The sequence below is a fragment of the Larimichthys crocea genome, chromosome XXIII (assembly GCF_000972845.2).
Source record: "Larimichthys crocea isolate SSNF chromosome XXIII, L_crocea_2.0, whole genome shotgun sequence".
NCBI lineage: Eukaryota > Metazoa > Chordata > Actinopteri > Sciaenidae > Larimichthys > Larimichthys crocea.
Genome location: NC_040033.1, coordinates 12,631,315 through 12,647,565, shown reverse-complemented (window position 1 = coordinate 12,647,565; position 16,251 = coordinate 12,631,315). Strand labels below are relative to the sequence as shown.

Genomic DNA, 16,251 nt, shown 5'->3' with positions numbered 1-16,251 from the left:
TGTTGATGGAGAGGAAGACACATCGGGATGGGTTATGACAGCAGAGGAAGATAGCAGGTGCTTTATCTGGCTGCCATTCAGGACATTATAAAGTTGCATCCCCGAAAATACAATCTCAATCAATTATACTGCAGGAGGTGTGACTCACCTAGATGCAATCAATCACAAGCAAAATGCTGAGAGGTATGATAAAACGGCGGCATCTATATCTAATGCAGTATGCTTTAAGAAAAGGCCTTCCCGTCTGTGCACTTCATCATACAGCCAGAGATTAAAGCTGCGCTATACATCTTCATTTTGATGCTGGGCAGAAGATGAATCCACATATACACACATGCAAACACGCGCACACAGACACACACTAAGTATAAATTTAATCAGCAACTCTTCTTCTCGCATACAGCAGCTGCGGTAACAAACCAGCAGCAGCCTCAGCTAATGGAGCAAAGCTCACAGCATCTGCATCTCCCGTGTCTTATCAAGGACGCATGAAAAACATCCTCGAACAGTTTGTCTACCCTCCTCTCTCCTGTCCGTCCTCTCTCCACCTTCCCCTCTTTCCCTCCCTCTTATCCGTTCTGCCCCTCCTCCTGCCCGTCCTTGCGGTCGCCACATTCTCCTCAACAAATCGCATATCACAGACAGACTTCAGGTTTCAGCTGTGGCTTATCTCCTGTCGTACAGTGGCAGGTTTAGGCAGACAGGCCTGCTACAAGTGTATACATTATATTACATTTTTAAGCAAAGTTATAAATCTGAGCCTGAACACTGACAAAAGGATTTGACAGTGTGGAAAAGTTCTGGCTGGATTAGGCAGGTAGTACTCTCCTGAGATCTAAAAGCAGTGAATATGTTCTGAAGTGATCTCAATAACTGTACAGAAGCCCAGATAAAAGTTACTGAGTGGCTGATAGGGGCTAATAGATTTCTGTTTCCCACTAAAATAACACTCAACAATTCAGTATTGGAATTCTGCGGATGGGATATTAGTGTCACAGGTACAATGCATAGTGTGTATCACTGACATCCATTGAAAGCATTTCCTTCCTCATAAAACGATTGCTTGACAAATGTTTGAAACATTTTAAACATGCATTGTTAATATCCATGTTTACATGTCTTTGCTGCATTTCTTGTCAACACATGTGACTCATGCATTCATCATCAGCTAGCTATAAAACACAGTAGCTAATTTGTCAAGTACACCAGAGGTTTTCCAAACTTTTTCATGCCTATAGCATTAACTTATGGAAAATATGCAGTTCTTCAAATGGCCACTTGAACTTGGCTTCAAAATGAGTCAAACTCCATAAGGCCCCATATTAAAATGGCCAACTTCACAGCAGAAATACAAAACATATTTACAGCTTTGGTATCTATAGCAAATTTCCCCATTCATGACAACTGTACCATGGGAGATTTTTAATTTTTTTTTTTTTATAAAACTCCACGTTCAAATTATATTAAGTCTTAAAGTTATGCATAATTAGGAGGATGGAGCCTTTGACTGGCTTATGCTCCATGTCTTTGCACAGAAACCTGTGGGTGGCATCTAAAGACAGTCTATGAATTTGATTGGCAGGCGAATTACAAAGGGTTTGGCAAATAAGATGTCAATACGTTGCACGACTTCTAGGAAAAAAAATATGTCCCATTTTAAATTAAATGATACATTCTTGTTTAATTACATGAATCTGATTGACTTAATTATATATTTCTATCAGTGCTAAATAAAAATTGTTAATGTCACAGCAATAAATCTGGGCCAAAAGGTTAAAACATGCAATAAACTAAATTCCAACAATCCACCATCGGTAAACATTTGAAAAAGGAGGATCTGTGTCGAGTGTTTGCTCTTTTACCAGCAAAGCAACAGATTTATCAGAACATACGACTCCTGCAGTCATTAAACAGAGGAGGGCGAGCCAACCGCAGCTCCAGCTGTGACTCATAATTTCCAGAAACCAGTCACTCAACCAATGATGGTTCCCCTGGGAAACACTCACTATTTGAAAAACGACCACTGGTGGTCGAGTGGCACCCCCGATGAAACAATAGAGAGTGAGTTGTTTGATTTAATTCAAGTGGGGTGGAGTGCGCTCAGGAAGATTACAGGTATTCGAACAAACAGAAAGTTACTGCAATGATGGTTTAAACCATAAATCTGACTTTGCTCTTGAAATGCAAAGTTAATCTAATCCATGGTTTAAATACGTGTTCATTAATAAGACGTAGATTGACTGACAGGTGACTTAACTGATCACATTATGTCATAAACATCGGCGCCTGCTCCCTTCACCTCAGACCTCGTTATGGTTGTATGGCGGTGATGCAGATTCTTTGGACAACTTATACTGTCATTATTGGGTTGTTTTGATTACAAGTCATGGAAGACGTCCTCATGCACATCTGACGTTTATGTTGTTTAGTGTATGTTGTTGGTGAATCTCTGGTTTACTAAATGTCATTAAGTGCTCCAAGTATGCATCAAATTAATCTTTAAATCTAGATTTCTGCATATTTAGGATAATATTTCTTAAGGTTTTAAGGGATTTTTTACTTTGATTAGAGGGCAACATAGTGGTTAGTGAAGTTTCTAACAATAACACTTCACTTTAGACCTTTAATTTGGATAAACTGGAGGTAGCAATGATCTGGTATGTCCTTCTCTGTATTTATTCTGATTGTGGTCGAAGGTCATGAGAAGTGTAGAGAGAGTTATTTAGTTTTCACAGGGACTGTTTCAGCCGGGCTCCAAGAAAACCGGAGTTACCGTTCATTCCCACAAACATGAACAGACACACACATGTTCGAGAGAGTCGTTAAATACAGAGAGACTCATTAGGTTTCCCGAAATCTGTCAAAAATATCAAACATCTCAGTTTAAAGGGTGCAAGGAATTATGGTAAGAAGAGAGAAGACAGGCAGCTTATTCCTTAGTGCTTACAAGGATATGATGAAATTAATGGTTTCTATTACATTTGCTGTGAAAGAAGATCATTATTTTGTAGTCAATGTACAGTATATACAGTACAACATATCCATTTTAGCAGCATCATCACAGGAACAGATTTCTATGCACTTATGTCAAAGAAGTTTTTATAAAGTGCTTTACAGGATCAAACAAGAATAGTAAAACACACAGAGAGCTAAAAATAAGCACAAGCAAAAGAAATGAGGAATAACAAGATTCATAAAATTAAACTTTTCAGTAGAGAAAAGCCATAAAAACACACCACCACACCAGCATTAAAAGTGGCCTGTATTAAAATCTGTAGCTGTACATAAAAGCAGGACTAAGTCATAAAAGTGCTTTAAGAGGTGATTTAAGTAGAGTCCATAATCCTTATGAGTGTGAGAAAAGAGCAGAAAATAAAGTGGATTTGCTTTAATTGGGAGTGTTTTATGTAGCTCTTTAGTATTGGGTTTTGATGTAAGGGAGAGCTCACACACAGCAGAGCCATATGAGCAAATCAGCCACGTAGGACCATCACCTCCACCTGCCAATACAGAGGGGTGAAGTTACAATACAGACTCTGTACACAAACATGCAGTGCTGCCATGACAATATTGACTGAAGCAAACACATGACACACTTTCCTATTTTATGGGAGGTGTAAAAGAGAGAGTGCAGGAAAGAAACAAGAGTAAACAGGTGGGGAAAAGGTCAAAAATACAAAAGAGAAACAGAGAAAAGTGACAAAGTGTGTGTTGTTTTGAATGATAGCATATAGGAACAGTCCTGAGGGAGGTATTGATCAGGTTCTGCCTATTTCCTCAAAGAGAGAAAGAAGATCCGACCCTCAAAACACAGACAGAGACAAACACAGATCTAGCGGAGGAGAAAATGAGAATCAATGGTCGTCCAAAATAAACCAGAGGGGTATTTAATATGAGGCAAAACACTCCCCTGCCCCACTCTCGACTCCCATCTGTTGCTGCTCTATAGCCACCCATGCTAACCAGCCTCACAATGAGCTCCACAGTCAGTTTAGTAAGTCTCTCTGTTTTATGATAGTAATATCTTATTAGCTCCATCTCGTAAATTAGATCTCTTGAGATTTGAGGTCAAAAATGCAGCAGCAGAGGGAGATTCCCATCTAATTGGGTGGATGGGGCACGCAGGACTGTAGGGAACGCTCAGCACTAATTTAATTTGTATGTTTGTCCCAGTATGAGTGCGCAGTGGATGACGTATTACTAGTACACAACGGTTTTCCAGACGCTCCATGCTGCTCCGTCACTGATGATGTAAACAGATTACCTCTGCTGCCAGCAAGCCTCAGCTGATGTGCTGCTTAGTTTTCGAGAGCCTTCGCAGGGAATAAAGCATTTTCAAGCTAATTGGTCCATGAACTGAGGCATGCTAGTAAGCCCTGATAGTAAGGACACCCATTACATCTTAATCTTTTTAAATCTGCAGCACATTTACAAGCAAATATTTCAAAAGTAGAGCTAATTTGGCTGAGAAGGTCAAATAGTTTCCTAATTAGCATTCACAAAGTGGGAGCTGCAGATTTAAGAAATCATTTTGCTGCAACGGATGACTATTATTATTATTATTATGATCCTTTTAAAAAAAAGGTGGAATTAGTCATACAGGATAAAGATTGATTGTTGAGTCTCGTTCCCAGGACGACAAACACAGACACTTTGGGTTATGGTAAATGAAAAGCAAACAAAGTTCGTGCTTCCAGGTCATCAAATATTACTAACAACACTCATTTGTTTGGGAAGTGAGGACACTGACTGTTTAAGTTTTCAAAGCAAAATTCTTTCCTACTATCACTTGATATATGATTTCAGCTGTTCAACAGTTCAGGGACCGGCATGGTCAGATTTTGGGCTCCATAATCCACTACATAACATTTACATTTAGTCTTTTAGCAGACACTTTTATCCAAAGCGACTTACAAAAAAGGGATACAATCAAAGTACAGTGCGATTAGGTTAGTGCAGCAATAAGTACTGTAACTTTTTTGTTGATTGAAAACCAGGCGCACCACTGGATTCTGGATCATCTGGAGAAGTTTCACAGTGCAGGCTGGGAGGCCCGTCAGGAGGGCGTTACAGTAATCCAGTCGTGAGCTGACCACAGCCTGTATTAGTAGTTGGGTAGCATGTTGACAACACATGTTGTCGGAAGCTGCAGTCGGTCCACATATGAGCTTGAGAAGCGTCAGCAGTGTTTCTGGATGTTGTTGATTTCTGGCTTTTACTTTGCATGGCAGTCTTAATTTGCATTTGTAGATGCAGCACTGTTTTACTGTGTTTACCGATTTTCCAAAGTGCTTCTGAGCACATGTAGTAATGTTTGTTACACATCATGGTTGTTTTTAATGCAGTAACGCCTGAGGGGGTCAAAGGTCGCCGGCATTCAGTGTTGGTTTTCGGTCTTTGCCCCTTAAATGCAGAGTCTTCTCCAGATATTCTGAGTCTTTTAATAATATTATGGATTATACATGGTCAAATGGGTTATTGTGTTAGTGAAACGTTATTCTTAAACTGTGAAAAACCGCATCAGCAAACAATCCAACAAAGTGGTGAACCTCACTGCCATTCTTGCTTGAACAATTAATTTTTCACATTCAGTCATGATACCATCACCTGTTATCTTCTCTTTGTACTGTATTCAGTTGAATATAGGTCAAAAAGGATTTGCAATCTATTTTAAGTTTTGCACTCAAAACTCAAAACTTTTTTGGAATCTATATAAAGTCACATTTTGTCCTCTTCAGCATTATAATTCAGTGTCAGAGTGACATTGACAGAAAACACACCACAGAGAAAGAACAAGACAAGTGGAACAGAGACAGAACATTATCTGAATACAGAGAAGGTTTAAGAACACCACAGTCCACTGGTTTCACAGGAGCAAGAGGAGGATTCATTTTCTGTAATGAGCCAGATTACACCTTGTACAGGGCATACTGTCTGGCTCTGTGCTCGCCTCTCAGACACTCTGTAACCCCACAGAGGATCCTTCTCTCATTCTGGATTCCCACAAAGACGCTTCCTCTCTGACGCTGGGGGTAACCGATTGTGTCCAAGCACTTGAACCTCGCCTTTACTGCCTAACACCCCTGCAAACATCACAAACCCTTGTAATTAACATGGCTGGCGGAAGTTCAATCACTTCAATATCACACAGGAGATAAGGCCTATGGGATAAATCAGCAGCCTTTTGAGGGGTAAATGTCTCTTAGCTCGGACATAATGAAGATCGGACAGGGAAGAGAAAAGTGTGTCGATTATTCAGACAAAGGAAAGTCGCCCTGCTGTCTGGCCGTGCATCACGGACAGCAGCTCATCCAACACTGCCCTCCATCTGAACATGGCTACTGCTAATGAGGATCTACAAAGGTAGGAGGAGAGAGACAGACAGGGGAATTTAGCGGGATACGACCACTGAATGGAAAGTGGAGAGGAAGGAACAGATGCTGAGATAGAACAGATGAGAAAATCGCAAAGGGAAAGGCGGACGATAGATTCAGGAGACAGGGAGCGAGATAACACCATCTTCCTGTTGCAACCAACTATTTTCCTCTGAGTCAAAACAGCACTCGACATTTGGCCAGCAGCAGAAGTAATTGCGGCAGAAGTGGACAAATATAAAAGTAACAGCTCAGGTGATTGCTCTGAGTCTGTCTTAGTCTTTCCGCAGATAACTCCCAAGTCTATCTAGGTGGAAATGTATACGCATTTATCTGGAGGAAGGCAAGGCTGAGCACTGATTCATTTACCTCCATTTGACCCCCAGTGAGCAAAGGCTAAAATTCCACATAGAGACATTCATGCAAGCAAGGTTATTGAGGAGAAACCCATCTACCCAGTCAGCTGGAAAAGCGGCATATGAAAGCAACTGTGCTACAAGTAGCCGCTGTGGATTATTTTTCACTATCTCATCAGCTGATCCAGTGGGCTCAGCAGCTCCAGAGGACGGGCGGCACTGCGTAGCTGCTGATTTGTCACACTCTGGGGAAATCAGAATCTTCCTCCATCAGAAGCTGTAAACCACCGTCTGTTAAAGGACACTTTGCTCAGGAGAGTTTGCTAATGCAAAGGCACACACACAGACTGATGTCCTCAGAGATGGAGACTTTGCTACGCAGGAATTTCAAGCACCAAACTCGATTCCTCAAGGAAAACGGTATTGCTTGACAGATCATCCACATGAACGTGGAGGGAGGCAAGCCTGGTGTGACTGTTAACACACACACACCTCCCACAAACAAGAGTACTATCCTAATTAGTTAAGATTTCATTGGACTTATATAAATATATTAAGCAGCCTTGTTTGTGTTTAGATGTATTTGATTATGTTCGCTGTAAAGTGGAAAATTAATTTGCAACAGCATCCACAAACAATGCTACACTACTGAGATAAATATTTAATTAGGCATATTAGCCTCAGGCCTGAGAGTACTGTTTATACAGTATTAATAAGTATTACTACATTACATTAAATTAGAACATATATAACGTTTATAAAATATATTTAGACTTATACTTAAATAAAATATGTTTGCTGTAAAGACTGCATTATGTTAATACAAATAAGTGCTGCATCTCTGATAAATGGTTTCTGTGTGTGTGTGTGTGTGTGTGTGGGTGTGTGTGTGTGTGTTTGTGTGTGACAGACACAGACTGAACAAAGTATGCGTGACCATGCCCATTTATAATTGCTATGGTCAGAGGGGCTGTATTTCTGTCTGCTAATTAAGTTTAATTATATTAAATATCATCTACTAAGGGCCATATTAAAGACTAATTAGAAATCACAGAGTCTGTGGCTGCTGTACAGATCACCGCAACAGCCTTGAACACATGGTAGCAAATTAAAGCACAAGTAAGCTGATCAGAAGTCAGTAAGGAAACTCACTCTGCCTCCATGTGCTTTCAAACGCTCCTTACAGAACAGTGAGGTAAGTAGACCGTCAGTGTCATTACAATATTTTATTTAAAACATGATAAACATTTCTTATTAGAGGTCATGTACACTTTGACCTTTACAATACTTTGTCCTGTCTCATAGGATAGGATTAAAATACAGATTTCATAAAAGTTAGGCCAAACAAACTGTATGATCAGCTCAGATGAAGAGGGAAAGAAGTAAATACTATGCAGGTATACGCCCAGACACACACACACACACGCACACACACAGTGCTGACAAGATCTGTACGTACACACACAGCACTTCCACATCAGGAACAATTCACATCAACATGACTCAGACAAATAAAGATGGAGGGAAGTGAGGCGATTAGCCACATGGAGCTGTTGTATTATTAAGAGTCTTGTCTCTGTTTGTGCAGTTACACATTACATCTCTGCAGCTTTGGGTTATTTCATGTGAAAGAACGTCACATGTTAACATAGCACTCAACAATGGATTATTGCACAGAATAAACACCTTAGACACCAAGAAGAAAGGAATAATACGTCTGTTTTATACAATGGAGCTCATTCAACCATTCACAAAGCTATGCTGGATTAGTTACATGATTTCAGGATTTTCACAAGTCTGGGAAGCTGCATTAAAAAAAACACACACACACACACACACAAAAAAAACACACACACACACACACATCATCAAACCAAGACAAAAGCTAATGCATAAACCACAAGGAACGTGTAATAAATGTGGACACAAACTGAAATCTAAACCGACACTGTGAGAGAACATGACCTCAGGCATCAAAGTCGATGTCAGAAGGTTGATCTGTCCCCATTTAGCGCCGTTTTAATAGACGAGATGGCAGTGCAGCCCAAAGGGACTGTCCTGCAACGAAGGGCAATATCATCTGACTGCTCGTGCTCTGAAATGCAATTACACCAATTTATCGATCGTCATGAATACAGAGCTATTCGGGCCAAACAAAACCTGACTGGCTTTTATCTTTTGGCTCAAAGGCCTACATTTTTTGAGTTGGCCTCTTTCGATATGGATATCTTAGTGCGTATGTGTGCCAGGAGGATAAACACAGGAGGAAATAGAGGTTGTCCCCATCCCTGACCGAGTGACATCCTCTCCCACCTTCTTTCAAAAAGATCCTAACCTTGTCTGACTCCTGCTCCCACTACCTTCCTGCCTGACGCATTCACCCAAGCTAAAATAAAACACCAGCTGACATAAAGAAAAAGGGAAGAAAGAAGCTAAACCCTTTGGACGCACAAGACAAGTCACAATAAAACAGCTGCCGTTTGATTAAAGCTACAAACTCGAACATTAGCAAGAAGATACAAAGACGTCTGTGGTTACTGCTCCGCCTCACTTGTCTGAACAGAACACTTTACTGACTAATTAAAACTGCTGATGCAAAATATCACCCTCTGACAAGGGGCTGTATTCCTGAGCCAGGAATTACTCCACACAAAAGAAAGAGAGAGAGAGAGAAAGCCCACGATGGAGAGAGAATGACTCGGGAGTGCATCGTCCCACAACTTCACAAATAATTGAGACTTATTCACAGAGTATTGTTCAGCTTTCAAAATAATTTTTGCCCATATTCAACATTCACAAAGAAGCCAAAGTAATGCAGACCATTTCAATAGGAAGGATAAACTTGCCACAGCTGCAACTGAAATGAGTTTCAGAGTAAGCATTACAGGTACAGTAATTGGCCTATCCATACAAGGATTTGCCAGACACACGTGCAAAGTGGATTCTTCCTAACAATGACAGCAAATTACCTCTAAAGAGACAGCCATAGCTGGAGTTCCAGCCATCTTCTCACCACTCACACAGACGCAGTGGTGGATAGCTATTTCTATCTATAATCATTTCTCATTCTGACTCCCATGGGAGTGCTTGTGCTGTTTGTTAAGTCTGTGCTCCCCTGAGTTTCCTGCTGATCCATAATGAGCCTCTCCAGCTGGATGGCCACTGCGATGTTGGAGACCAGAGGTTGAGCTGCTCACCCTCTCTAATTGGCAGAGTCGCACTCCTGCTCTTTAGCAGCAGAGCAACCAGGGTGAATGGTGGAAGTTAGTGTATTTTCATGGCACTATTTCAAAAAACAAACCAAAAAAAAACGTCACATCATGGTTAAAGCCATTAGCAAAAACATATCAAAACAAAGAAAAGAGAACAGATCCATAAAGACAACACAGGCGAGACAGCCAACTGTAAAAACTAATGAACTAAAGGTAAAAAGGTTTTCCAGAGACAGCACAGAAACAGCATCCTATCGTTCCAAGCCAAGCTCACGGGACATCCACTAGACATTGGGTCGCAGAAATAAGATGCTTCAAGTGTAAATATGGCCTAAAAATGTCCTCAGGGGATTTACCATGTTATTTGTCTGACAGAAAATTACCATAATTCTAGAGGTACTTCTAAAGTCCACTGACAGTTATAGGTACTCTGTAAATTACTGCTTCGTAACCAAACAGATTTATGTTTACTGCCACCGTTTCTCATGGAAATGCATCGTGTGCATGTTTGAGGCCTAATAAACATGCTAAATGCATTTCCTTCCTCATAAAACGTGCAGCGCAGAATTGTGGTAGAAACCTAGAAATCGACATTGTTTATGTACATGTTGGCAGTCTTTTTCCTTCCTCTTGTTTGCGCATTGCTACATTTACTGCCACCAACCACATGCACAGGATACTAACACAACAGGAAAAATGTTCTCTTCACAGTGCTACTGCTGGTCAAAAACTTTGTAAGGTATCTTAATGGGGCCAACACTGGGAATGTGCTGCATGTGCCGCTGAAGCATTGTGAACCAGCAGCAAGGATCATTTTATTAAAGGCCCTGCATACCCACACACACACACAGAGCATTTTCACTGGCTGATGTGGGTGGCACTAATGTTTGTTCTTATTGTACCATTTTAAATTATAGGTTTAAGGTCCCTGCTGCAGTCTTTTGAATGCTTCTGTAACAGTGCCAATAATAGAACCCTCCGTTTTTATCTTCATTTAATTTAAGAAATAATAGAAGCCAGGCAGTAATTTATGTTCCGGACTCCTATTGATAGTGAAGTGCAGCAGCATGTCATCAGCATAGAAGTGATAATAAAATGTCAAACTAAGAGACCCAGGGGTAGCATTTATAATAAAGCAAAGAATACACTGTTATACTTCCACAACATTATAAATCTCATCACTAATGGCCCCAGATAAATCAGATATAGCTTTAGCAACCTCAGACACGCACCCTGCTGTGTACGTACCCCGTGATACTGTACTGTCTCCTTATTGTGAGGACAAATAAGACAAAATTTATACTTGGGAAATCAGATTCTGGAAAAGAACGGTTACTAAAAACACACTAAAAACACATTTAAATCTGTATTTTCTTGTTCTCGTGGAATGATATAAGGATCTTTCAGAGTCCATATTTTATTTTATTCCTTGTAAAAGCGTAAAATAATAAACAGGCAAGATAATAATAGAAAGTCCCCCATGCAGTGAAAAAAGCATGAACACGAGACATCGTAAACTAGCTGCAGTTACCCACATTAAAACTTTACTTAAAACAGTGTAGATTGCCCCTAAATAAAGACTTACTGTATCATTTTATTTACATATTTATTACACTTCAGTATTTATGAGAGAGAAGGTAATACTAGTTAAGTGTTTCAACATTTCGTATTATTCAGCACGGGGGAAAATTAAAATGGAACATTTAAAGTGCCAGCTGAGGCTTATAAACTATGCCATGAATCCTTCAACGGGGTAATTTACAACTGTGCAGCGCTGACTTCATTCAAAGAAGAAAAACAAATGTCAGCCATGCATGGAAGAGAAAACCCCACAGGAGAGAGAGCTATCCACTGAAACACTCAGCCACCATCTGCTGTAAGCAAGCTTTCATATTGTTATTCGCATACTGTAAACTGTGAAACATTTTCACATGAAAGGCAGGATTTTCTGTCTTCTACTGTAATCTGACCGGTTGCGGCAACACTGAGAGGTATAAAATGCTATTTTGATCTCTTTTAACTAGCTGCATTGTATGAAACAGAAGTACACAAAGGGCCAATGCACAGGCAACCTTCCTTTAATAAAATAAAGCAGAATAAAATGATGGAGGCAAAACATAATTTAGAAGACAGCCAAACACCAGGGAAGGTAACCAGGGACCGAGAATGACCATGGACGTGTCCTTGTTCTTAAAATGACAGTATTTAATAGTGAACAGAATGGAAAGAAGGGCTGCACCTGTATTTTCATCATTGATTATTCTGCCAACTCATTGTTAAACACAAACTTTGGTCTCTAAAATGTAAAAAAAAGAAAGAAAAATACCTGAATCCAAGGTTTTGTTTGACTAAGAAAACCTGCAACTATTCAGATTTGAGAAGCTGGAGCAGGTACATTTTTTGCTTAAAAAATGACTAAAACATGACTTAAAATTATTTAATTGGCAAAATTGTTGCCAAATAATTTCCTGTTAATTGATTAGCAACATAACATTTAATTAACTATATAATTTTTCACTTTTTACTACTTCACTTTGACAGCTGAGATAAAAAGATGCACTGTTCAAACTACAATGTTAATCAGCTCCTATTAAAATGCTCCTCGCACATTAATGCAGCGTATATAATACAGAACATACTGTTTAATAAGGGGTTTATTATAGGATACTTAATGAACAGTGTTTCTCAAACCTTTACTTCTCGTACCACCTCGTAAAATATTAGGAACTCCAAGAACCACCCTTACAACAGAGAGGGCGGCTGCATTCAGCCGACAGTTTATTCAGGAGGCAGCTTTTTCCTAACAAAAAGATGAAAAGGGATCATCTCTCATCTCTCCGCATTTCTATTCCTAAAATTTCATCACATTTTAGCTCGTAATGACTCATGGATGTACATGTACACTACATGCATAAAAGTGACTACAGTACATAGCAGGCTGATGGTGAATAAAAATATTACAGAAAATGGAATTATATGCCAGTGATCTCATGGTTATTGTAGTACATTATAAGATATTTTGAAAGTACAATATCTTTTTAAATTGATTTATTTCATTTAAAAAAAGTTTAATGAACCACTTGAGCGCGGTACAGGTACCATAATTTCAATCGCTTCAGGGAGGTACAATAATTTGAGTGAATATTTTGACAAGAATACTTGTGTACTTGTGCTCCAGTGCCACATTGGAGGCATAACATTTGACCTGATTACTTTTTTCCATCGCTGTGAGTAAATTACAGGGAGGTAGTGAAGAAACAAACAGTAAATCTGCATGGCAGATGTGTGACTGTGTAACACATCAGCAGTTGAGCTGAAACAAGCTAATTTGGTTAATAACTGCTTTGGTAACTTTGCTTTTAAAACATCTAACAAGTCAATAGGGCTAAAAACACAGAGGCTGATTGCTTTCATGCACAACTGTTGCCTCATAAATATCTACCTGCTACTACATCAACATTAATCCGCTCATATTTCTGTAGTAAACAGCAGCAATAAACAAACTGAGAGCAATAAATTCTTTTTGATCATTCATGACAGCTTGATGGGAGAACATTTTACAGCCGAGTAATTTGGGAATACATCTTTGCTTTGAAACGGATTCTGGGAAAATAATATGAGTTTCAAGCTGTGCAGGCCAACGGCTGCTTTCTGGTTTGTCAAGCAACTTTTGCTATGCTCCTCTGAGTGCAGCTAAGATGTTTAGTGCTTTAAGTAAAGCAGCATAATCACTTATGGCATCCACTCAAGAACACAAACACCACAAGGATCACCATTCAAATCTCAAGAAAGACATCAAATCCCCACCACAAAATAACTGATGCCGCGGCCTGGTAGGTAGTCAAAGGAGCATATTTGTGTTGAAGAAATGATAGGGTACAACCACACTTAAAACATATTTTGGATTTTGTTATGACATGGATACATTGGAGTTTTAATACTAAAACTTCCCCATGTAGTCAACAACACAAAAGCAGACACACTGATTTAACCACATATTTGATGGCCAAACCTCCATGGAAGCCTGTCACAACCAAACTGAATCCCGCTCTGACTGCAGGCTGTCACAGGGAGACAAGGACAGGAGGTGAGGAGGAAGAGGGCCAGCACTTGTCACATAAGTAAGAGGCTGTGACATCGGAGCAGAGCCTTGAGGCCCAGACCGACTGACCCCCACAGACCTGCCAGCCCGCAAGCAGAAAATACAAGACAAGCATCTTCCTCCTTACAGCTCCTGGCAATGCCTAGATAAACCATACTGAGAGAAATCCTGTAAAGAAAGAACTACAGCTGAAAACAAAGCATGAGCAGCTGCATGCTGCCATTTTTCGATCAGATGTCACATTGGATGATAATTATTGCTGGGCTTACTAACATGAATGACGTAGCAAGATAAACACTTATCTGGAGGGCTGTCTGTTGGCCAAATCAATCAATGGAAATTGATTAAATGACTCATCAGTAAGTAAAGCTGACGTAGTTTACCAAAATATGGATCACATTCACTGTGAAGTGTTTTCTGTTATTTTTGGAGCCTAAAATCTGCAACTGATCATTGGCTAAGCTTCAACCTCTGATTTACCAGATGATATTTGTCATCAGTTCATAGATTTTACACAAATGCAAACTTGTTATGTAATGTTATGGTTGCTGTCCTATGATTGGACAATTGCATTTGGGGGTGTTTTTTTGTGTGTTTTTTTAGCAAATAATCAATTATGCCAGTGCAACTCCGATAGCTTTTTTTCTTTATTAGAGATCCAGCGGTGACACCTAGTGGTGAAGTTGCAGGTTAAAACCAACTGAATACCACTCGCCATATCCTTCCCCTTCCAGACGTGTAGGAGAAGCTTTGATAGCTGCAAAAAAAAAAGCGAAAAGGCCCTATCTAAAGCCAGTGGTTGTCTATTTTAGGCTACTTTAGAAACATGGCAGCCCCTGTGGAAGAGGACCCATTCTCTAAGGCTAATTTTAAAGTACCAAAAACATAACGATTCTTATATTCTTGTGGATATACACTAATGAAAACATAGTATTATATTCTATTTCTGCCATATTCTGTCAAAAGACCTGCCAAATTGTTATACACTGGAGCTTTAAGTAATGCAATGGAAGATGACACAGGGGGATTTGAACCCTAGATATTTCCTATACGTGGTAAGTGTCAGCTATGCCAGCTGTCACCACTATATCTGGTCATTTCTGCTCACAGGCGGGAGTCGTCTCTCCTTATCAGCTCCTCTCAAATCACCCTGTGTCGCCTCAAATGTGTAAAAATACCAGAAAGGGTGCTGGCAGGGGAATCCTATCTCACCTCAGCCTCTCCTCCTCCTTCTTTCGCAGCTTCATGTCCCGCTGAACCACTTTCAAGACGTGCTCCGCCTCGTCGTCTGTCAGGCCCGACAGGTCAAGCTTCCGGCCCATTGTTCCTAGCCTTGCCACGCTGAGCTGCTGGTCCAGAAGGGGAGGATGAGGAGAGGCACGGGCAATGCTGCTCTGGCGGGCGAGGCTGGGACAACCCTGGAGGGAAAACAAAGTGAGGAGGAATTAAAAATGTGTTTGTGGAATCAATTCACTACCTCACAAAGCTGACGAAGAAAATGTGTGTGCAAAAGGCGGCTACTTTTGAAGAAAAAGAACATAATGTTGTTCCCCTTGTTTCACTTAAATTGATGTGCGTTATTGAATAGTTGCTTGTTTGATGTAATCATCAAATATAATCTACAATGGTGAATAAAAATAAAGATAACTGTTGGATGAGAAAGTTTTTCCAAACTTCTGACGCCACAGCATGCAGAGATTCACCATGTTGGTCCACTGAATAGGCACAATCTCACCATGCAAATAACACTGCAGCTTTTATGACTTGTGAACAAAACATAGTGGCGCCAGTTGCTTGTCTGCAGCGTGGACTCTGGACCAGAGTGTAGTGGCTGGAAAAAAATTATTTTTACTGTTTCAGGTCATCACTAATTTGATACTTAACTAGCCCTTGGAAGAAATAAAATGTAACCAAAATACTGGAGCTATTTATAATATTTTGCTTATTTTTATGCCATGAAACAGTAACCATCATCTTTAAAACACAATACAAATACATTCAGGGACAGACTTACTGAGGTTTTTGCGCCTGGTTGTGTATTAAACAGACGTACCACGCTGGAGTTCTTTCCTCGTTAAATATGCATTTAAGAGAGGATCACGCAAATACTAGCATGAAACATGTTAACAGAGACTTCCGCTGGATTTGCTGTGGTCAAACTATTTGTGTCAGTTTTGCGGAGAAAATTCTCCAACTCAGAAAAGGAG

General features: G+C 40.0%; 1 protein-coding gene across 4 annotated transcripts in view; it reads right to left on the bottom strand.

Annotated features, from left to right (window-relative positions):
• Window positions 1–16,251, bottom strand: part of myripb (myosin VIIA and Rab interacting protein b) — a 108,277-nt gene that overhangs the window by 80,569 nt on the left and 11,457 nt on the right. For all 4 annotated transcript variants that reach the window (XM_027274401.1, XM_019274542.2, XM_027274402.1 and 1 more), the window contains exon 2: window positions 15,257–15,462. In XM_027274401.1, coding sequence (XP_027130202.1) covers window positions 15,257–15,366 — 110 coding nt within the window. In that variant the 5' untranslated portion in view covers window positions 15,367–15,462. The remainder of the gene's footprint in view (window positions 1–15,256; window positions 15,463–16,251) is intronic.